We start from the raw sequence: 24,948 nt of genomic DNA on the forward strand, positions 1-24,948 counted from the left end.
TCTAGCCTTCAGTTTTATTTGGATGGCTTCTAAGTTCTGGTATTATCATGAGAGAGAGAGAGAGAGAGAGAGAGAGAGAGCGCGAGAGAGAGCGCATTTTGACTTCCATCTCTTCTCCAATTCATTTTTCCCTTATTCACCAGTGAAAAGTTAGCAGTGTCATTAAAGTTTACCTCGCAAGTATATTTGGACCAGTGCACATTGAAGATAAAGCTTCTTTCTTCTCTTTCTGTCTTGTCTCCCTTTTACATCCCAATTTCTTCCTAAAAGCACTCCACATTTTCTGCATCCCAGACTGTTAAAAGATTTTATACTGCTAAACCTTTGTCTGGCTGTGTGCAGTAAGGCTCTCTTCATGCTAAAAGCATTGCTCTTGAAAGAAGTGACATTTTCTCCCATTTTGCTTGCGTAGTCTTTGATTTGCACATATTGCAGAATCTATTTTTTAATTTGATTGTAATCTGTAATCACGTTTCACTCTGACATAAACCACTTTGTACACACACCAAATTGTGCCATTGCTTTTCTCTTTTTGCTTCAGAGTCATGGGAAAAATAGAAACGCATACAACTTAGAATAATAATATTTTGGTTTTGGTGGTGGTAGTAGGAATACACTGTTCTCTTTGCAGACACCTGGGTGTTCATTTTGTTTTAGGCCTCACTGCTAAGTTCTAAAGCGGCTAGAACTTTGGTGTGATTAAACCTAATGCAAGCTTTTGTACTTCATTACACTGCTGTTTATTGGCTGACATAAAGCTTGATTACTGTCCATTGGTGCATATCCAAATTAATTTACTGAGTCCACATTGCCAGATGTGCTCTGACTCATACACAGCCCAGCGTTTCAATATCACTGGATTAGTTATCCTTTATTCTTCCCTAGCCTGCCCTCATTGTCTGCTACGTGCAGTCTAAGGAGAAAGCCTCTAAAAGAGCAGCCTAGTTTTGGAGAGGGGGAGTTACAAAATAAAAATTAAAGCACACTTTAAATATTAGCAGCTTAATGCCTTGATTGGAGCAGCTTCAGATGCTTGCACATAAGGTGTGCAGACATGCTATATACCATGGTTATTTTTACCATTACAAAACGGCCACTGATGCTCCCTAGAAGTTGCCGTCAGATGCACCATTTCAACCACTAAGGTCTAGAACAATTTGCATTCTCTTTATATTAAACGGGAACATGCATTGGCTCTGATAAAACTCCCACTGAAATGAAGGGGGAGTGGGGTTCATGACTGGTGTCAGTGCCTGGTGAGTCAGTGCCAGAGATTGGCAGAATCTGACAGATGTTGGGCCTCATTAAGCAAGCCACCCAGAGTGCCACTCTCTCAGTTCGTGCTTCACACATAAGTGTATGGAAGAAATTTGCTTTGTTTTGTGCCTCCACTCATTTTTATTATTAAAGACCTCATTCATTTTGTTCTTCATTCATTAAGATCACATTGGCTTTGTTATTCATTCATTACATTCCCATTCATTATGTAATTCTCATATTCATTTCCCAAGACCCTCCTCTTTTATTTTTGTTTGGCTTCTTTCTAGCACATGTGGTGGCAGAAGCATTGATTTGGGTGTCCACCCCCTCTTGTTTCCTACAGTTTTATTTTCCCAGAATGCCCCAGACATTAAATCATTGTGAAACATTATGGTTAGGGAAGTAGCTGCCATCACCCCCTTGAAATGACTCCTGTTAGTGTTTGCCCTGTTTTTCATAGAATGTCCCAGAACAAGATCTTGTCATTCCGGGAATAAAATGTTGTCGGCTAGGAAGCATGGAAATCAGCTCTGCTGCAACCAAAAAAGGTTATATCTCTCACCCCGTTAGTGGCAAATGGGGTGGCATTTTTCATTTTAATTAAAAAAAAGTACCTGTTCAGTACTCATCCTGGTGTTCATTACTCATGAGAAATGAACATTGAACTGAATGGGTCCCAACAAACAAAGCCTCCGTCTTATCTGGTTTAGCTTCCAGTGGTTATAGGGATGGGGTAGAAACTGATTTTGTTTGCATTTTAATGAGAAACTGCCCAATTTGCACTTTTCAGTGTGATCCAAAACACAGCTTCCCTTCAAATTCTGCACTTCTCCAAATTTGCAATGTGTTTCCAAACACTATGTTTAAAAATGTTTATATTAGGGTATTGTAATTCTGTTTAAATTATGCTAGTCATTTGTAAATGACAACAATGGAAACAAAAATAGTATAGACAGTTCATCTTCACTTTTAAAGTGAGCAGCAGTGACAAGCATGGTTGGCATTGCATTAATATTGTTGCTACTATTTTTTGAGAAAATGTTCAACATCAGTGCCCATTATAAGAAAACGCTGTATGTGAGTGATTTTAATCACATTTGCACACAGGGATCTGTCATTTTATATGACAGGAATAAGTCAGGCATGCAGATTCTGCATTTGAGTTGTGAGATGGGATACAATGCAATTAAAAATAAGGTAATCCAAAAGTAAACAAATAGAAAGGAGGCATCACCAAAGACTTTTCTTTCCTTGGACACCATTTGCTTTAGGATGTACATATCTTACTCATCTGTACAAAAAACTTGCACATTGATCCTCTTGCAAAAATCGTTTCCAGTAAAAAGCCCTATAGGGATTGTACCCCAGAGCATGTCTTATTTCATGCTTGTGTTTAGGAAATGGAAGCATTTGTTCATCAATATGAAAGACCAATGCCAATCAAAAAATGCAAAATGATAACCTGGTACCAGCTCCCTCAAATTTGGATATAGGCACCTAGGAATTTGCCCAACCCAGGTCTTGGGGGAGCCATTCTAAATCTGAAAAAAGATAAAAGCAAATATTCACCAGGTACACGATTCTAAAGAGCCACAATAATTACAAGCCATTGAGCCCCACACCTGTGTCTAAGTTGTCTCTTTGACAGTGATGGTAGGAGTTTTTCAACAGACTTCTGCTCTCTCGAATGCAGTATTCTGAAGTGAGAGCCTTCAAACAGCTCCCAAACACTGAAAGGCACACAGCATGTTTCAATATTCTTCTGTTTAAAAATGTAAATTTTATTTTTATGTTGTTTTATTATAAACAAACACAGAGTGCTCATCCTTTCAAGCCTTTTCTTTCTCAGAACTACACAGTGTCAGGAAATGACAGATGGGAGCACTTCTTAGATTGCTTCTCAGCCGGTTTGCTTCTTTAGTTCATCAAAACCCGGCTAAGGAAAGAGTGTAATTTACTTCTCTTGAGTAGGAAATAATCTTGGAGCACAAATCTCACATTTATGTCTAGATCCCATTGAATTCATTTAAGCTTACTTCCAGGAAAATAGAATCCTAAGGTTGCCATCCTATATGTTGAACTCAATGGAACTTAATTCTGGGGGGGGGAAAAGCCTGGGATTTTGCTGTTGGCCCTATGCACACTTACCTGGGAGGGAGTATATTTAATTGAATTCAATGGGATATATTTCTAAGTTAACATGTACAGGACTACAGCCTTCAATTGTTTATTTCTAGTTTCATTTATTATTGCATTTATATTGCACCTTTCTGTGAAGAGCTCAAGGTGACATACATGGTCCTTCCCCTGCCTCATTTTATCAGCACAACAACCCTGTGATGTAGGTTAGGCTGAGAGTTGGTGATTGGCCCAATGTCACTCAGTGAGCTTCTTGGCTGAGTGAGGATTTGAACACTGGCCTCCGAGTCCTAGTCCAACATTCTAATCGCTACAGCTTACTAGCTCTCCTGTTAAATCCTGTTTCATTTTTTTCCCTTAAAGGAAATCCAGTGCTTATTTCAAATTATTGCTCTATTTATCTTCACATATTCCTTGCTGTAACAACTTTCTTTTTATTTTATTTTTTTAATATTGCTGGCTTCCCTAGGGGAATTAAAATAGCAGGATATTTGGTTTTGCTACCATTATTTCTCATTTGAATGGATGTGCCCAATTAAGTCATTTTTGCATCATTTAAGCCTGATAAATGTCACTTTATGATAAATAGGCTAATAAAGTATGTTCATGTTTCACTTACAATGGATAAGGATTACTGGTGTGCTCTGGTTTGTGGCCTCCCCTGCAGATATCTAGAAGTCTCATGAATTTGTCCAGAGGAAAGGGGGGGGATGACAAGATGCCCAGTTTATGAACATAAATTTGAGGAAAAGGACAATCAAGCCTTCTGAGCATAACATAACAACATAACATAACATAACATAACATAACATAACATAACATAACATAACATAACATAACATAACATAACAACATAACATAACAACATAACATAACATAAAACATAACATAAAACATAACATAAAACATAACATAACATAACATAACAACAACACAACATCCCACCAAAGATATCCCCTTATTTGGGATAGTCCCTTTCTTCAGGAAAGTGGTTGACTATTTTTATTTTATGCTTCAAAGTAATTTCCATCCAATTTCAAAACATGAGCCACTATTAAGCTGAGGTGTGTACATTTGAGACAGCTGTAGCATCTGTGCATGTGGCAGCTCATGGGCATATAACAGTTTCATTGTATAGGAGTTTGGGGACTGCAAACACAGGGAAACAAGTAATGTGTGTCATGTTAAGGCATCCCCACCGTCTCCCTAGTATGTGCAGCAACACAAATATGCACCTTGAAACACGGGGGCAGCAGGAATGCAGGGCTGGCCCATCCATGAGGCAAGGCGAGGCGACTGCCTCAGGCAGCAGGATCCCCAGAAGCAGAAGATCCAGTCTCCAAGAAATGCATCGCCTGCTGCTGTCGCTGCAATGCCATCAATACCTGTGGTGCACACCTTGGAGGCTGGATCTGTTGCCTCCTTGTCAGTCAGTGTTTGATTCCATCTGATAAGGTGGATTTGATTTCTCCACTTTGTTCTCAATGTAGACCTTCTCTCTCCCCTTATTTCCAGTGGTGGTACATTTCATGGTCCACCTCAGGTGCCAAATCATCTTGGGCCAGCCCAGGGTGCGTGGACTTTGTTAAGCCCATCATGTGTACATAGCCTCAGACTGAAATACAAAGGAGAACTCATGGAAATAGAGGACAGGGCCCTATCATCTTTGTATTCTTCAGAGCCACTGCTGCTTCTGTCCTGCCTTTAGGCTGTGCCGGCTTTCCATAATTTAGAGCAGCCCTGGGGTTTTTTTTTTTTGGGGGGGGGGTGCTACCTTTACAGTTGTGCATGTTCAGCCTGCTAGGCTAATATTTGATGCAAAATACATTTAAAGCTGCCTCTCTTGCATTCCCTACAAGCTTTGCATTACAGAAACTCAGCAGCTGCTCAGAATCTAATACGGTGTCTTTGAAGTCAGCAGTATCTTTTATTAAAATGAATACCCCTTAATATAATCAATGCTGCCCCAGTGAATATTCTAATGTAGTAATAAGGAAGTACAAGAAAACCAGGGGGTTGCCCTTTGATCTGAGGGTATTCCTCGGGTATGCTATAGCGTGTTGAACTAAGAGCTTGGGTGTCCAGGGTTCAAATTCTCACTCAGCTATGAAATAATTTGACAACTTGTTGCTGTCTCTCAGCCTAACATGTGTGTTTTTATTTAAGGCATTTATATATTTCTTAACCATGAGCGTTTCTAAGCCATGCATGTAAAATACAGAGAATAAAACTTTTTTTAAAAAGTCATAAGACAGTACATGAACACTACCTTACAATTCCTGCATGACTAAGAAAGTCTTTTTCATGTTTCTGAGGTTCAACAACAGAGTGTGCCAGTGTGATCTCAGTTGAGAGAGAGTTATGTCTCTTAGGCTGCGTGCCTGAGCCATGGGTGACCACTGACAGAGACTCCCCTAAAGATCTCAGTGATCAAGCAGGAATTTAAGGGATCAAGGAACCCAAGTTGTTAAGGTCCTTGTAAATTAATACAAGAGACTTGAACCTGCCCCTATAACATATGGGTGACCAGTGCATGTTTTCGAGCTGGCGTTAGTCTGTCACTGCCAGCAGTCCAACCACAGTATTTTGCACCAGCTGGACAAAGTGCAAGAGTAGCCCCACACAGAGCTCATTGCAATCATCAAGTATTGAACATGACTGATGCATGAATCACTTACCTCACCAGCTTTCCCTGATGTTAAAATGGTGAAGAGAGACATGCCCACCACCTTGAGTCGTATCTCCACTGGAAACTTGAATTGAGGCACAGCAGATGGAAAAGTTTACTCCTTGATAGTCCAAACAAAGTCCTTCCCCTGCAATTAGACTTTCAGTGTGCCCTTTAGGTGGATATGATTCATTGTCCTAATAAAGGACAGAACCACTAACATATATGTAATAGACCAGACCAGCTTTCCCTAATATTGTAGTATTGTGTTTTGGACACAAAGCCCCTGGGCAGCATGCCTGAAGGCTGGGGATGATATAGTCCCAAAACAGCTGGAGGGCACGAGGTTGGTGAAGGCTGAGAAAGGCAACAGTTTATGCCATTGCATTTGAAGGGTGCTGCAAAACCCCTGACATCACTCACTCAGTAGAAGCTCAACATAAACAGAGCTTTAGAAATCAGTACAATGAGAGCTGCCCTGTAGTAACTCTAGCAGTCAACATAATAGTAATTCCACTAGACACTCTCCCTGCAAAATTATAAGTTAAATTACATGGAAGTGGGTTTCTGTGATAAGACATTGTGAAAATTAGGTCATGTTGGGTTCAATTGCCTCTTACTCAGATATCTCACTCTCTTGCCCACGGAGTATGTGATTATCATCATTACCCAATTAAAAACACTGCTGTGGGAGTGACAAGACTGGCAGGGCATGAATAACACCTGACATGGGGGATTCCTTCAGCAGACTTTTTCCTGCTTATTAGACTTCTCCCCTTACATCTCATTTAACACTGTGAGAGCTGGCATATTAACATTACCATCGTCATATATTTTGCAGAAAATCACTGCTTGCCATGCCTGGACATCTGTCTCCAAATCCTGGCTTTTAGAAAATGATCCATATAGCTCAGTATTTTCGACACTGACTGGCAGTGGCTCTTCAGAGTTCCAGTGAGGGATATTCCTAGCACTACTTTGAAATGCCAGAGGTTGAACACGAGACCTTCTGCATGCAAAGCAGATCTCCCACCACATTGCTACAGTCAGAAACAATTCTCCTCCCACAAACCATAGCTCTTTTGACAAAGGGAATGCATGACCATTATTAGAATATATCCTTGAATCTTGTATATTTTACGCGCTTAGTGGCCGGCCAGCTGAAATCACACAAATTAAATGCACGCCGGGTGGAGAGCTTAAAAGCTCTTTCCACGCTAGATTTTCCTTGCTTACTAGGCTCTAGGAAGCTTCCATGAGAGCCTCTCAGAACTCAGTAAGCAAGGCAGAAAGCTCAAAAGCTCTCTGCTTTGCATGGAGGTCAAGTCCCTCTTTGTGTACCTGCTTCAGAAAGGTAGGGATGGTCGTTGCAGGGTGGTTCCAGGGTTGTTCTGAGTGTGTGCAATTTCAGCTTTACATGCAATTGCCTGGAAAGTAATCTCCATGCAAGCTGGGAATTGTAACTCTGCGATGGGTAAACTACAATTCCCAGGATTCTTTGGGTGGAAGCTACATGCTTTAAATGCATGGTGTGTATGCATGTATTGTTACAGTGTGGAGTGCTACTACCCATGATTCCATTCCCTTCTTCCAACAGTCTGTTAGCCTTGTGTGGCCACTGGGCAGCCTTAGTCTGCATGGGCCTATTTTGGGTCATCTCTCCTACCTCAAAAATAGTTTGTACTTCTGCAAATCTTGGGGTTACCCAAGCCTTCTAATGCCTCCCTCTTGTAAATTAATGATGTCATATTGGACACATATACAGTTGTACCTTGGTTTACAACCATAATCCGTTCCGGAGGTCTGTTCGTAAACCAAAACAGGTTGTAACCCAAGGTGCGCTTTTGCCAATGGGGCCTCCCAAAAAAATTTGTTCGCAATCCAAAAAAAATGGGTTGTAATACAAAAAAAGTTCACAAACTGGGACACGCACTTCCGGGTTTGACGTTTTGGAATCCAAAATGTATGCAAACGAGACTGTTCACAAACCAAGGTACCACTGTACTATTTATGTATTTATGTATTTATGTATTTATTTATTTATTTATTTATTTATTCATGCATGCATGCATGCATGCATGCATGCATTTGACTGGCCCAAGGTCACCCATTGAGCATCATGGCTGAGTAGAGATGCAGAGCCTGGTCTCCCAGGTTGTTGTTCAGCTCTATAGCCACTACAGTGTCTCTCATCAGGAAGAAACTAAACAGTGTGCATTTGGGTGATTGTGATCAGAACCATGCATGCATACAAATCAGTCATTTCACATGATAGGGATAAAACAGGTATGCAGATTGTGCTTTGAATTCATGAAATGGTCTACAAATGATATAAAAATGGGAAGGCAAGTCAAAAGTTGAACAAATAGGTGTGCTGGTCATTCTGTCTGTGGGTGGATGCCAAAGGTGTTCATTCTCTTGGGTCCCTAAAGAGACCCATAGTCAAAGTGAATTCTGCCATATGCAAGTATGCTTATATTTGTCTTGTGTTTTTCCTCTCTATTTCTGTGATGGGAGCATACAGTTCCCAAAGAATTATGGGAAGTGTATTTTGTTAAGAGTGGTGGGAATTGTAGTTCTGAAAGAGGTGTGCTACAGTTCCCAGGATGCTTTTTTTTTAAGGAAGCCAGGCGCTTTGAATGTGCCTTTAATGTATGGGGCCTAAACATCCCTTATCCAGTTCCCCAAATGTCTCCATTCCAAACAACCTTAAAAAATAAATCAATAAACAAAGTTATTTTGAACAGCAGAGTTTTTGTCCTGCTTAATGACAGCAACATTTAGACTATGGATGAGAGCCATTTGGAAATGTACATCTGATGTGCTTTTTTCATTATAAAAGAAAGACAGAAAAGCCAAATTACATTGTAGGGTTTCTCAACACACAAAGAGGAAGTATGTTTGCAGGATGCAAAAGTCCTGGCTGGCTTCATTGTGTTATTTAAAACACTCACTTTAAATATCATGAACTTTATATAATGATGAGTGAAGATGTTGTATCGTCAGTCAGGAGTTTTGTTGTGTGCGTTTGTTTCAATTCATCAGTCAGCTCCAACTGCAGTGCCCTTTCCTTTCTCTGGCATTCATCTCTCAGCTGAATGAAAAAGAGTAACGTTCTTGAAATACCAGATTGCACAGAAGGTGAGGTGGAGTGTGTGTACGTGCATGTATGCAGATTCAGAGTTAGTTTTGCAAAAAAAATATTGAAGGCGCAACAGCAGTCCCATCTGCACTATGCATCATTCCACTTAAAACAGCCCAAAAATATTGGGAGCTATAGTTTGCTAAGGGGGCTGAGAGTTATTAGGGGACCCCTATTCCCCTCAGGGATGCGGGTGGCGCTGTGGGTTAAACAACAGAGCCTAGGACTTGCCGATCAGAAGGTTGGTGGTTCGAATCCCAGTGACGGGGTGAGCTCCCATTGCTCGGTCCCTGCTCCTGCCAACCTAGCATTTCGAAAGCACATCAAAGTGCAAGTAGATAAATGGGTACCGCTCTGGCGGGAAGGTAAACGGCATTTCCGTGCACTGCTCTGGTTCGTCAGAAGCGGCTTAGTCATGCTGGCCACATGACCTGGAAGCTGTACGCTGGCTCCCTTGGCCACTAAAGCGAGATGAGCGCCGCAACCCCAGAGTCAGCCACGACTGGACCTAATGGTCAGGGGTCCCCTTTACCTTTTATTCCCCTCAGAGAGCTATAGTTCCCAGAGCTGCTTAACAGCCAATCCCTCTTCCTAGGGAACACTGCAAATCTACCTTTGCAAAGTTACGGGTGTGTGTTTTTTAATTTTGTAAAAATTATTCCTTTGTTTGAACAGACAGGGAGCAGGAACAAGAAGGCTAGTCACAGCAGTGAGCCCCTCTTTGAGCTGATACCAAACTCAGATGAATTTCTTTCTGCCTCTCTATTTCATACACGATGTTTCTCTATGCTAGTTCATACTCAGTTCTTCAGTCTGTCCCTGAATTCCTGTTGCTGGGAATCACAGGGGATGAAAGTGCTGATGCGGTTTGATCCTGCAGGTGAGCTTCCAAGGAGGCACCTGTTTGGGAACTGTCAGAACTGGGCTTGACCTAGTTGAGCTCTACCTGTGTTCTTCCCTATGCCCAAGGATGTTTGGTAGTGTTCACACAGCCAGAAAAACTGTACCCCCACACTTTCCAGATGCTGTGTAGAAACTGAACCCCCATTAAGATGCCATCAATGAAAATTGTTTTTATGTTCTTAGACAACAACCTACACACATGTAGAACATTTGGATAAGGATTTTCTAAACGTTTCTGCTGCTCAGCTACTTCTTCAGTGCCTGTTCACTGACTGGCCTGAGATAAAATGGATCAGAGTAATTTCTTAAGTGTAATATTTGCTAATGAACAATACAAAATGTCTTTAAAGCATGTCTTTCTCCTGTTGCGTTTTCCTGAAAGCTTGCAAATTCTCTTTTAAAAACTCATCCCTGTATAATTAGCACTCGTTATGTGCTTTTTTATTTAACAGTTTCTTGAAATCTCTGGGGCAAGCACTTATTTACCATTGGGTTCACACTTTAGGATACAGTCTCGGGAGTTAAATCATGACTACTGAAGCTGCATTAACATGTGATCTGAATCGGTAAAATGCAAATACCAGGATCTAGGTTTTTAAGAAATGTTCCTCTGTGGAGACCAAAGTCTGAGAAAGGGCCATAGCCCTGTGATAGAGCATATGCGCTTGCAGAAATTTCCAGCTTCCATCTCTGGCATCTCCAGATAAGGCTGGGACAGACCCCAGTCTGAAACCCTGGAGAGCTGCTGCCAATCAGGGTTGACAATGCTGAGCTACATGAATCTGTGGTCCGACTCAGAAAGAAGCAATTTCCTGAGTTCTGCCGAATATTAAATAGGAAAGTGCTGTGTAAAGCAGTATGAACATTCAAAGCTGCCTTTTTTTGAGCCAGACCCCTGGTCCATCTAGCTCAGTATTGTCTACACTGACAGATATCCTTGTCTGAAATCCTGAAGAGCTGCTCTCTAACAGCCCTACCTGGAGATGCTAGGGCTGTGTGCATGCAAAACAGGTGCCACTGTGCCACAGCCTTTTCACAGTAGCCATGTGATTACTCTTCATCCGTCTCCTCCTGCTATGTGCCGGTATGTGCCCCTTATGTGATAATCCCACCAAGCAGTGCCATTCATCAGGGATGATGGGAGATGTAGTCTGATCCCAACTGGAAGGAAACAGGTTCTCCACGCAGGGGCGTAGCACAGTCCATAGGTGCAGTGGCGTAGCGCGGGGGGTGCAGGGGGGCCCGGCCGCACCGGGCGCAACATCTGGGGGTTAGGGGGCACAAATCCATGGGTTAGGGGGTGCAAATTACTTGCTTTGCCCCGGGTGCTGACAACCCACGCTACGCCACTGCACAGGTGCCCGGGGCAGGTGTGGGTATGCGCACTTCCCAGGTGAGGACAGAGCATGCTCATTCAGCCCTTGCTGCTGCTGCTGCTGGGCATGGAGGGTGAAGAGCACCCTTGGCGCTCACCAAGCCACTGCTGCCGCCAGTGGGAGCAGGGTGCAGAAGCTGAAGATGACCCTCCACACCCTGTCTCCATTCGTGCGCAGGTCTGCCCGTCAACTGGTGGGCAGGAGCAGGGTGGGGCGCTGAGGGTAAAGAACACCCTCTGCACTCACCCAGGGGGCTCGCATGCTAGAGGCATGTGGGGGGCACCTGGTTCATGCCCCCCACGCTTCTGCTCCCGGGGCCACAGCTCTCTACCCACCCCACCCCATGCTACACTTTTGTCTCCATGCTGGGTCTGGTGGGCACAGTGCTGGCCTGGGACCAAGGGCATCTTGGGTTCAAATCCATGTTCAATTATGTGATTCTAATTTACCTCAGGATTGGTGTGTGTGTGTGTGTGTGTGTGTGTGTGTAGCTTTGTAGTTTTCACCTCAGCTACTATCCTGGATGATTACCAAAGTTTCCTAAAATTGTGTGAAAATTTATTACGTACTTCTGAAGAACATTTTGAGTTTTTTAAAGATTTTGAGGTGTCCCTGCTTTCCTTTCCCCCTTTTTTCCTTTCCAGGTTCACTCATGGACAACATTTATGTTTGTTTTTATTTCTGTAATCATTTATTCTCCACCACTAGGGCTTGGGAAAGGGCCCCAAAGGCAACTTACAGCTATAAAGATGTATACTAACAAATGGAATAAAACAGAGAACATTAAAACAGAGCCATCAACACACAGCCAAGCACCAAAGGGAATTCCAAACAAATCAAATGCTTGGTGGAGCAAAATATTTTTGAAACCTGCCTAACAAAACAAAGAAACAAGCAACAATAACCCCCCCCACCAATCCTCTTCATAATGGGAGTTCTGTAGCTTGGATAGGAATTGGGGAGAAATTAGATTCAGTTCACATTTAAGGTAAACTTTCCAAACCAATAATGGAGCCAAAATACAGCCAGCCTTCAAAATTTGCACATCCCTGAATATGTACTGAAGTTCTCCAGCCATGGAATGTGTGTGCATATAAATGCACAAATTACTGAAAATAGCATACAAAAATGAACCATTTTAGGCTAAATTGGATTGAAAGGTGTGTATATTAGGAGAAACTAAAATGCTGGTGAACTTTCATGAAGACCTTTTAAAATAATAAAAATTGCAAACTGATGTGGAAATGTGAAGAACCAAACTTAACATTAAATGTTAGATGGAGACCTGGTCCATCTGGAGAAATGTCTGACTACAGACAAGGACTCATTGGGAATAAAGGTCTGAAGAGAAAGGAGCTGAGAAGGATTAGCTGAGGTTGGGTTGTGGTTCCAGCAGTTCCTGCTCAAAAATTCCAGTGCTGGGGTGGAAGAGTTTCTAGAACAATATGTACCTACCATGGAAATAGCCAGGATTTATGGGGGGGGGCAGAACCTCAGCTAGTTAAGTATTTTTATTGATGTGCTTGATTGGCATCTGCCCCCCCCCCCAGCTATGCCCATGGTACCTGTTTGTGCCCTACCTGCTACTGGACCTCCTGCCTAAGCTCAGACTTTAGCACCCGCTCAATCCTTTGTTGTGGCTTCTATTTTCTTGGACTCTGACCTTGGGCCATCCCTGGATGCCCCTTTAGTTGCTTCTCCATTGGTATTGCCAACGGCATTTGCCTTGTTTACTCAGAATCCCAGTGAAAACAGGAGGACAGAAAACAGGACACTCCTAAGCCTGGATGGTACACATGAAAAGGCCCTATTCCATGCCCTAGGTAAATGGACTTCTGAAGATAGTGGTTAATGGAACAATGACTCAGAGGAGGTGGTATTTCAATTATGCTGGTCCCAACTTCTACAGGTCATTATAGGTTGATATCCAGCATTTTGAATTACACTTAGAAATGAACTGGAAGCCCCAGTTGGTTTGGGACATAGATACAAGAAACGTAGGAAGCTTACTTACTTTGAGCCAGCCCTGGTACATCAAGTGCAATACTGCCTACAGTAGCAGTAGCGAAGTTTTTTCAGGGGCTGCATTCCCTCAAAGTAAACCTTGTGAGGGCCACGTGCCAAAGGCAAAACTAGGTGGAACCATAGATATGACCGTTGTGCAGTAGGTTACATTACAGCTGTGTAAAAACCAGAGGTTTATCATGCCCATGCCCACTTCTCCAGCCTCCATTCAGGCAAGCAAGAGACATCATCACACTTCAAGGATGCATTCTGACCAGGCAAAAGCACTTGTGGAGGGTGCAGTGGGGGTGTGGCCTGCAGAGTGTACATAGCCTAGGAGAGTTGCAAGGACCTAAGGTTTGACCCTGACCTTGAGGTTCCCCACCCCTGCCCTAAAAAGAGTGGCTTCGGCTCTCCATAGCATGTGGGGGTGTCATACTATCCCCATTGGTGAAGAAACTGACAAAGCACAGACTCACTTCATCCAGTGCTTGGGGAATTGGCTGACTTATCTGAAATCCAGCAACTAGAAACTGCTAGTATTGTCTACCTCTGATAGCGATAATAGTCTCTCTTGGTAGGAAATTGGTATGCTCCCTGGGTAGCTGGAGAGGGGTGAATTATGGGCAGGCACGGTGGCTTGTATTGTTAGCATGGGAGCTGGGAAAGCAGATTGCTGAAAAGCAAGCAAGAAGAACAGACGGAGATGCCAGCAATGGCTTCAATGGCTACTCCCTGCATAATGCTGTCAGGTTGAATTCCTATTGCCCTTGTCTACTAAGCTAGCCACAAATGTATAAGTGGTCTGGATAGCTGGGAAGGCATCTGGGAAGTATAGGTGGTATATAGGGTTGACTTTGTTGCTTGGTGAGCGCTGCAACCCCAGAGTCGGCCACAACTGGACCTAATGGTCAGGGGTCCCTTTAACCTTTGCCTTATGGTAATTTATGAACCTAATAGGTATCTAAAGCCATTTGCACATAACAAAATATGTATTTTAAGAAAGTAATTGTTGAACTGAAATACCATTAAGAAGAAGTATATTAAAGGTGAAATACATCATAGGAGCATACACAACACAAAACACTGTTGCTGTATGTAGGTTTTCTTTTATTTGTTTTTTATCTTATATTTTGGAAATGTACATCCAAGGTTTTTTTTCTTTAATTTTTTTGGGGGGGGCCCAAGAGAGTGGGGCCCTAAGCTATAGCTTGTTTAGCATATACGTAAATCTGGCACTGCCAGGTGTACCCATCAGCCACATATGTTGCTGGGTCTTCGATACCCTAGCTCAAAAATATGAGTCTTGAGGGTTTCTAATGCTGGGTGCAAATACAATACAAGCATTATGCCTACATGTTTCAGCATGGCTCCAAGGGTCTGTGAGTGACAGGTCTTTTGGAGCTCTGGAATAGGCAAGATGAACGTGGAACCATGGGTAGCTGGTGTCTTGACTTCAGAGTCCAGCAGGGACCAGAACACCAGTTGGTGAAGAGAACTGAGCTGAGTCAGAGGTTACAATATCAATGGTTAAGGAGCCAGACCACGTTTCTGGCTGAGTCCTGTCACTCGCATGCTAGTAATCAGGAACCCAAGGCTGGTAGGCAAGGAGTCCGCTGAACAAGATGCCACAGCGCTGTTAATTTTTATTAATTAAAACAAATACTGTAGCTTAATAAAGTAGGTGTTCTTTTTCAAAAAAATAAAAATAGTTTCCTAATGGTCCTTACGAATTTTAAGTCCCATGTTATTTTATTTGTATGCTGAAAACTAATCTGAGGTGACAAAAGGTGGCCCTGTAAACAGAATCAAGAAATAATTGTAATAAATTTTCTCTTTGCTTTTGTAGTTCAAAAAGATGTCTGAAATCCAAAAAAAAAAAAAGTTTAAATGTTTGCACACTGCTGTTCTATTGTGTGTGCTTTTTAAATGTACCAAATGTCTCATTTGCTTTCAGAATTATGGTCTGGAGACAGAAAACCTGCGAACTCTTTCCCACAAGCTGAATGCCTCCGCCAAAAACCTCCAGAACTTCATCACGGGTAGGAGGAGGAGCGGCCATTATGATGGCAGGGCCTCCAGAAGACTGCCAAATGATTTTCTTACCTCTGTGGTTGACCTCATTGGTGCTGCCAAGAACTTGCTTGCCTGGCTGGACAGGTAATTGAAGTGTTGTTTTTTAAAGAAATGTTTGAAAGATACAAGACTGGCTTTGTATTTTCTGCCTTTGAACCTCTCCAGATGTTCTTGTGGAGTATGGTGGTTTATGGGTTAACCTCTGGAATGCCCTGTGCCTGGGAGGGACTTCCACGGGAAGTCACGTAATTCCTTTGTCTGTGTGAGTTACTTTCACTTTTCCCCCGAGAGCGAGAGGAGGAAGCTCTGATGGAGTTTGTAAATAAACGCTGTAGAGTAGAAGTACAGTGTTTTGGACTCTTTACTTCTCCTTCCACACGAAGGCAACCGCTGCTACTCTGCTATTCTGCCTTAGGTGAAGTTTTCCCAGAAGACTGCGCGGAGGGGAAAGCAGTGTTTTCTGCGCAGGGAAAAGCACTGGACAGGCAGAAATTCCAAAAGTTCTTTTCATTGTGCATGCACAGCGATTTGTGTTCATATAATGGTAGCAAGCCAGCTATACATGCACTGCTTTGTTTCCTATCAGTGCATGTCTCCCTGAAGTTTCCTGCTGAACTCCTGTAACTTGTTATGCAGCAAATGTTCTAGATTGTTGTTGCTTTTTTGCAAGTTTTGTTTTGTTTTGTTTAAAAACATTTTTCAACCATTTAGTATTTTAAAAATTTCTAACTGGTGGACACGATGTACGATATGAAAATAGTATCTGTGAAAACAAAGATACAGCCTAAATCTGGTAAAAACACATCAAGACATATGAAAGCAAATAATACATAGATTTGGGGGGCTGATACACATCAATCATGGGCCAATGTTATGGATCAGGAAAAGCCTGGGCAAAAAGGTAAGTCTTTACAAGATGTCTGAAGCAAGATGTCTGCTTCACCTGTGTTGGCAGAGCAAAATGCATTTCACAGAAGAGGAGCGATAGCAGAAAATGCCAAAGTACGTGAGTGCTTCCCTTGATAGTAACAATGCTGGAACCTTGGGGAACCATTTCAGTGAAATGATGGGTACGGTAGATTGTCCAGTATAAATCCACCACTTAATGCACTATTATTTGAGTGAGTAACATGTTGCAGAATATACTAGCAAAGAAACACCAATCTGGAGGGTTCCCTTCCCTCTGCAACATTCAGTTTCCCCATTGTTCATTTGTCATGGCTTGAGGTGGAGTTTCAGGACCTTGCTGCAGAAATGGGAGTTGTTCTCCAATAAAATATTAATTGAAATATTACGATCAGCTCCCAGAGTGATAGGATTCTCAGCAAAGACTGCTATGGGCAGGTCTGTGTCAGTTTCACATGTGTTTGTTCATATGTGTCTCCCATCCCATTTTACATTTTCATATAATGTCATGTAAACCATTTAGAGGGACTCTTCTTCTTCTTCTTCCTCCATTAAGTGGTATATAGAAATCTTGTTAAGTCAGTTCAAATAATTAAATTAATCTGTGATTAAAAAAAATAATCCACATAGAAGGCAAATTTAAATAATTATATATCAATGCATCCATTTCTGAACATGTTTTATCCTTAATATGTATTTATAATGCATTTCGGTATGCTTTTTTGAGCTGGGAGATGTACTGCAAAATTCAGAGAAGTGTAAAATGGGAAGGATGGTGATTTTCTGATGTGCATTCTTGTCTGTGAGGTACAGATGATGTTGATTTGCTTAAAACTGTGAACCAGACAAATTTCTCCTCTATCCTTAAGCAAAGCACTATACCCAAGCAACACCACAGGGCTACACCAGAGTATTTACTGGTGGCCTCAACTGCAGTAAAGGTGTGGTCTGAAGCAGGTGGCCGTGACTGCCCACTGTTTAACATTTCCTGCAACTTATAACCATGAATATAAATAAATATTCATTAGGGCTTTACACTAGATCCAGCCAAATCATGAATCCCAAAATGACCTGAGATTCAGCTGCATCAGGTTACAGCAGCCCCAGGTTGAATAGGGTCCACTCAGAGTGTTTAATCAGGTCTGCATTGCATGACTGTGCAAGGCCCTTGAATCAGTTCAGGACCTGGATAAGGTTGGACTGTTTCCAGGTTGGATCAGGGCCACTCTCACATGATCACACCCCAAATCAGATGGGAGGGAGGATGAACACCTTATCATTAATTCTCTGATCACCTTATTAATTCTCTAGGTGGCCTGAGTATAATACAGTCATACCTCGGGTTACAAGCACTTCAGGTTGCGTTTTTTCAGGTTATGGACAGCCGAAACCCGGAAGTACCGGAACAGGTTACTTCCGGGTTTCGGTGGTCGCGCATATGCAGAAGCACTAAATTGTGCTTTGTGCATGCGCAAAAGCGCCAAATCGCAACCCGCACATGCGCAGATGCGCCGCTGCGGGTTGCAAACGTGCAAATGGATCACGTTCGCAACCCAAGCATCCACTGTATAAGATTTAAACATGGAACACTAAATGCCAAAGTTTGCATGAAGGAATGGAACGACACTCAGCAGAAAACTCATATTACATTTAAGAGCTAAAAACCATCTCAGCACTAAAGTGAACCAACTGGTATCATTCAGGGGAGACCAAAAGTACTAATACCAGTCTCTAAAGATGGTAGAGCAATCTTTAGAATATTGGGTGTGTCCAGGTGATATTAAAAGGATGTTTCAATACTGTTCAAAAGGCCTGGAACTTAGTTACTTTTAAGTATTTGTACAGTGCTGAAATGACATTAATTTGTCCAGCTCATTGAAAAAGTCTCTATTCATTTGGTATTGTTTTTAAATCTGACTTCAATTATTTTTGTAGTTTTTAAAGCTAGCTTTTTATTATGTGTCTATAATAAATTGCCTTGACACACATGTAGAAGGCAATTCACAAATAATATTTTTGTCCCTTTCATTGACAAAAGAAAAGGGCAGAACAGGGCACATCTTGGGTTCAACCCTGCTTGAGAATTCTAGGTTTACCTGGAGTGAACAAATTCATATATAATTGGAAGGTGACTGAGCAACAGTCCTATCTGCTCTTCAGGAGATAAGCAGTTATTGAGCAGGGAAGGTGATCTGCCATTTGTCAAGCTGGAAAAGGCAACATTTTCAGGCTGGATTCAAATTCAGGCAATCTCCCACAACCCCACGACTCTGCACCTCCCAACAATTCTTGAGTCTATTATTTGCAGCAAGGGTGGGGAGCCCTTGGCTCTCCAGATGTTGCAGATGAACTACAACTCCCAGCAAGCATGGCCAATGACATGGGGTGGTGGGAGTTGTAGTTCAGCAGCATTAGAGGGCCTCAGGTTTCTCCACACCTGCTTTGCAAGCATAAACATAAGGATCAATCTAACCCTATATTGTGATTGGGTCTCCAAGGCCCCAACTTTTCAGTCTGAATTTCATCATATGTGTGTACACCGTCCCTCAGTTATTTATATGTTTGTTTATACTTACTTTAATTAGTATTCCACTTAACTGTAATTAAAACTTCTAAGTAGTTTGCAAAAAACTATAAACGGAGACTATACCCTGCTAACTTAGATTGTATTGGGGGACTGCTTATTTCAAACATTATCTCCCCACTCACTCACTCTCTGCCCTCCTTCCTGCACATGTGTATTCAGAATAAATTCTTACTGAGTTCAATGGGATTTACTCCCAGGTACATATGTGTATACATTTGCATACTATCCCATATGTGGATAGTTAACATTCCTGTTGCATTATATTTCCTCATGCAGGGGAATTTTTTTAAGTGCAGGTGCTTTCGGTCTTTTCTTTTTCTTCTTCTTCCTCTCAAACACATGGAAGACTGTGTCATGTGCCCATTTGAATGTATGGACTGAATTTTTTTACCGTAAATGCCAAAGAATAAACACAGAACCCTCTGCTGCTTTCACAGAGCTTTGTGAAAGTCTTGTGAAAGAATGTCCACGGTCCCATTTTTAATAATTACAGTGCAAGAAGCCAAGATCAATGTAGGCTAGTTGACTAGGTCTTGTAGAACCTGCCCTTTCTTTGGCCTATTAATAGTTTGGCATATTTCCATTAATACAGTGCAAAATTGTACAAAATCAGTGTGTACATGCTCATTAGTCAGACTCTCCTTATAGGAAATATGAATAGTGCATAGCATTAGACTGATTACCGGAACTGTAAATGTGAAGACTCCTAACTTGCTTTCTCTTTAAATCCCCTATTCTTAATAGGTCTCCATTTGTCAGTGTGACAGAATACTCACTGCTGAAAAATAACATTGTTCAACTGTGCCTGGAACTAACAACCATAGTGCAGCAGGTAAGAGCTAGTTAATCTTCTACTAAATTACTCCTAAATTACTTCCATAGTGGAAGGACACAGATATGTCTCCTTCCTTGACTGCTGAGGCCTCAGCACAGCTTTTGTTGCGCTTAGGCAAAGCAAGGAACATCAAAGCAGTGGTTTCCAGCAAAAATGGGTTTCTTCAGCTTACAAAGCCTGACCCTTAAATGTTTCTATGGTTTAAACCACAGGAATTATAGAGTTCAAGAACATATTCCAACCAGGCAAATATACTGAAGGAGAATGCAGTAGAAGACCCATAGGAGAACATGGCCTTGGGAGAGGGTGTGTGACTCGGAAGGTGGTGTGGAGCAGGACTGTCTCAAGGGCCAGGTAGACAGGACTGGAGGGCCACATTTGCCGCCCCCCTTTTAGCCTGAGGTTTCTCAAAAACAATACTCCACACAAAAGGCCACAAATTGTTTAATTAACTGAAGACCTGGGAGAAGAGGAATGTTTCTCCCTAGTTCCTAAAAAAAAACATTAAAGACATAATGAAGACACCAGGTGAGCCTCCACTTCCAACATCGTTGAAAACTTTCTACAACTAAAGCCACATTGCAGAATTAGAATTGAATCAGTTCACAATATGTAATAATGACGGAAATATAAAGTGCCGCACCACCCAAAAAACTCCTAATTCATGGAATAGCTTCATCATTTGTCCATTTGCTGACCCTTCCTTCCCTAGAAATCACACTTCAAAACTCACCTTCGCAGCGAAGCTTTTGGATAAACTCAATGGCCCCCATAGCCTACTGAAGAGAATCCATGGCTCTCTAGATGTTGGTGGACCTCAACTCCCATCAACTTTGACCAGAGGCATAGTGTGGGTGTGGGGTGCCGTGAGTGTCATGGCCCCAGGCACAATTTTGAGAGGGGGCGCACACACAGGCACCCCCACAGCAGGCACCTTCATCGGAGCCTGGTTCTGCACCCGCAAAAGCAGCACCAGGCCTGACCCGGGGGAGGAGAGAAGGCGAGTGGGCAGCAGCACAGCTGCCCACCCTCCTTGGTTGCAGCACACCTTGCACCCGGTGGCAGCGGCTCTGCCATTGGGTCACTTCTGATTCAGCAGTGCAAAGCAGCCCTCCTGCATCGAGGCATGCCCAGCTGCAGTGGCTCCATCACCAGGTTAGGTCTGACCCAAAAGTGGAGAGCAGGAGAGTCAGTGGCAATGCTGCCACCCACCCTCTGACCCGGCAGCGGAGCGCATCCTACCCTGATCCCAGTGAGGTGTGCCCAGCCACAGCAGCTCCACCTCCACCACTGGGTCAGGCCTGACCTGGTGACAGAGAGCAGGGGGAGAGTGAGCAGCAAGCCTGCCATCCGCTCTCCTCGGCCACGGCCTGGCCGTTGCAGTTCTGCTGATGGGTCAGGCCTGACCCAGCAGTGGGAGGCAGGAGGAGAGTGGGCAGCAGCTTCCCCACCCCTCTTCTACCCTGAACTGCAGGGCTCCGGAGGGTGCCCTCTGTGCCCCGCCTTGGGGCACACCCTGCTCGCCCACCTCTGGCAGTGTGGACGTACACTCTGCTGCTGTCTCTGACTGTTGGCCATAGTGTCTGGGAATGGGGGGAGAATGCATCTTTCATCTCTGTCTTCCAACAACTTTTAGCCTGTCTCCTAGCAAATGCTGTCTGAGGCAGCCACCTCATTTTACCTAATGGTAGGGCTGGTCATATATGTTGTTTGTCCCATATCTATGGCTAATTTAGTCTGCTGAGTGCCTCTAAGCATAAGAGAGGAAGAAAATTATATATTTCTGTCCATCCTCTTCACAGTTTTCATCATTCTATAAACCTATATCCCATGTCCTCCCCTGCCTATGTTTTTCCTCAACGTAACCCTTTGGCCTTAAGTAAATGATTCTATTGTTTAATTAACCATCTGACTACCTGAGTTTTGGCCCTTTTCTAAGCCGTTCACAGACTGCCTTTATACATTTGGGGAGAAACTTTGTCTAACCAATCTCTAGTTTAAATGAGGTGGGTATAGAAAGCAAATAGATTTTTCTGTTGTGTGATATGAATCCCCAATCAATCTGGGCAAAGAACGCTTTGTGTTATCAAATAGAAAACCATCAGATTTCTCTGCCCAGGCCTGGTCTGTTCTTTGAAATTAATTCATTCCACTCTACAAAACAGGGGGGGGGGGGATTTCAGATACACTCTACAACTGAAGGCCTTTATTCTCTGACCTGAAATAATTAGGTTTGCTGCAAAGGAAATTTGAGTTGCCTTTCTGATGCATAAATTAAAAGGAATGATGTTTGATTGGCATCGTTAGCTCAAAAGCCCAGCTGCGATTGATTTATCCTCTTGGTGTTTGAGAGTTAAATGGAAGCCACGTCTTCTAAAATGGATATTCCATTTGAAGTATTTTCAACTAGTACAGGCAGTGTGTGTGTGTGTGTGTGTGTGTGTGTAAAAGAGAGAGAATTGCCTTGGGGTCCAGACGGGCAAGCTGATTGAATGCCTTCCCTTGCTACAGAAATGAAAACTTCAAAGGCATACTTGACCATCAAGTGTAGAGAGAGGGCCTTCCATATTTCTGTGCTCCTTGGATGATTGGACTGTGCCTCCGTAATTTCAGTTTTTGTAATCTTTCTGCATCAGAAGTGTGGACGGGTTTCACGTTTTTGATAGCTGGGGAAAACACAGAATCACCAACTGAGGTCCATCCACCCCAACCACCATACCTTACTTACATATTTACTAGCTCGTTACTTTAATTACAGTATTTACACACCGACACACACCATCTTTCTACATTTTAAAAATAAAATGTAATCTTTTCATAAATGGGTGGTACAGGTGGTGACCATTTCATGCAGGGGATTCATTCCCAGCCCCTTTGTGTGTAGCCAGAGCACACATAAGTATGCCCCACCCCTGCCCCACATCCTTTCTGCCCTCTTTATGGTCCAAAAGGACCCATGCATTGGTGATTTTGTGTCAATTGGACACACTTAAAATGGTTGTCCACATTTACTTTTTGTCCCACTCTTTCCAGGCACAGGTCCACACTTTCCAAGTCTTGGTGTGAACTCTTTTTTTTTTTTTGCCCTGAAGTTTTCCCTGTAAAATACCACTCTTTAAAGCTGAAATGCAACAAACGGCAATGCGGGTTTTCCATGGATTGCCATTTGCTCTAATTCAGCTTTAAAGAGCAGGTATTCACAGTGGAAGCTACTGAGCAAAAAGAAAAAAAGGGGGGAAGGATGCTTGGACGTGGAGCTTTAAAGTGTGAGCTATAAGTGTGGATAGGCCCTAATTTCAGACCCATTGAAATTAATGGATGTAACTTAGTCATGTTCATTAATATCAGTGGGTCCATTCTGAGCAACATTCCGTTGAATGCCACTCATAATTTCCAAGGTGGTTCATAAAAATGAAAATGAGTTGCCAATACAAACCAATATAAAGTTTTTTTTAAAAAGCAGAACAATAATGACACCATAGATGGCACACAAGAAGGCAGAAGGAAAGGAAACCTAATTGCCAAGACCAAACTGTTGATAGTCTAGGATGCTGGTAGCTTATTACTCTAGTGTTATGAAATCTGCATTGATTACATTTCCAGGTTCTGGTTCTTAAATGCCTTGGGATGTGCTTATTTGAAGGACTTCCTCCCCTACCACCCCCGGACATTTGCATTCCTCCATGGATTGCCTGTTCTCTTCAGGTCCTGCTCTGAAGTTGCTCCTTTGCCAGCTGAAGTTTTGCTCTCACACCCATGAAAAACGGTTCGAGATGCAACATGCATGGCGAAGAGGTCTTAATTGCCCATATTTCTTTAAAACATCTGCACAAACTGGTTAAGCAGATTAGCTAAATCACAGTAGTCGGAGCAGGAAAGAACCAAGAACATCAGCAGAGCCCTGCTGGATCAGACCAGTGGCCCATCCTGTTCTCCACAAGCAGGAGCTGAGCACAATGACCCTCTGCCTACCTGCAGCTCCCAGCAGCTAGTATTGAGAAGCATACAGGGGTACCTCTGGTTACATACTTAATTCATTCCTGAGGTCTATTCTTAACCTGAAACTGTTCTTAACCTGAAGCACCACTTTAGCTAATGGGGCCTCCCGCTGCCGCTGCGCCGCCGGAGCACGATTTCTGTTCTCATCCTGAAACAAAGTTCTTAACCTGAAGCACTATTTCTGGGTTAGCAGAGCCTGTAACCTGAAGCGTCTGTAACCCGAGGTACCACTGTACTGCCTCCAACAGCAGTGATTCAACAAATCCATCACGGCTGTTAGCCATTGGTAGCCTCATTCTTCTTCGTGAATTTGTCTAATCCTCTTTTAAAGCCATCCAAGGTGGTGGCCATCACTGTGTCCTGTGGGAGCAAATTTGCACCATGTGCCAAGGTGTTTTCTTTCGTCTGCCTTGAATCTTCAAGCATTCAGGTTCATCAGATGACCTCTGGGTCTCAGGTAATGAGAAGGGAGAGAATTACTCCCGATTCACTTTCTGCACAGTATGCATCATCTTTGTCATGTCCCCCATTAGTCCAACCAGGCAGGGCAGCATTACATACCTGCCTCCCCAGTGCCTTGTGTCTCTGTTGGTTACTGAGAGGGTGAGGCAGCAGAGAACTCAGTGCAGAGTGAGTGCAGCAGCAGGAGTATCAGATTCAACATTCAGCTTCACTGGCTGAAATCCCCATTCTAATGCTATTACGAGAGAGGAAGAAAAAACTTTTCTCTTGCTACTTTCCCCATGGTGTGCATGAATTTATACACTTCTATCCTGCCACCTCTTACTTGCCTTTTCTGCAAACCAAAAAACTCCCTGTTGCCTTGATAATTTTGATTGCCATTTTATGTACAGGCAACGACCATTTAGGTGAATCCAATTGACGCATGATTGCCACCACATGTTTTCTTTTGGATCTGGAAGAGGAAAGAATGGGAGTGGGAAATAACAGCCTGGGGTGCTTATGTGTGCTCCACCGATGCATTTGGGTGCAGGAATGGAACCCCTGCACAAAATGATCGCTGCCTGTGTTTCAAATTAGTTATCCAATAAG

At 42.9% G+C, this 24,948-nt stretch overlaps 1 protein-coding gene across 8 annotated transcripts in view; it reads left to right on the top strand.

The window, feature by feature from the left end:
* LOC310836607 (connector enhancer of kinase suppressor of ras 2-like) overlaps positions 1-24,948 on the top strand; it is a 310,451-nt gene that overhangs the window by 107,082 nt on the left and 178,421 nt on the right. For 6 of the 8 annotated variants that reach the window (XM_083722107.1, XM_083722108.1, XM_083722106.1 and 3 more), the window contains exons 3-4: positions 15,450-15,652; positions 19,806-19,893. In XM_083722107.1, coding sequence (XP_083578233.1) covers positions 15,450-15,652; positions 19,806-19,893 — 291 coding nt within the window. Of the gene's footprint in view, positions 1-15,449; positions 15,653-15,835; positions 16,571-19,805; positions 19,894-24,948 lie in introns of those variants that run through there. The other 2 variants (XM_083722110.1, XM_083722109.1) reach the window with 2 other exon arrangements.

Source organism: Podarcis gaigeae (assembly GCF_964106915.1).
Source record: "Podarcis gaigeae genome assembly, chromosome: Z".
Lineage (NCBI taxonomy): Eukaryota > Metazoa > Chordata > Lepidosauria > Squamata > Lacertidae > Podarcis > Podarcis gaigeae.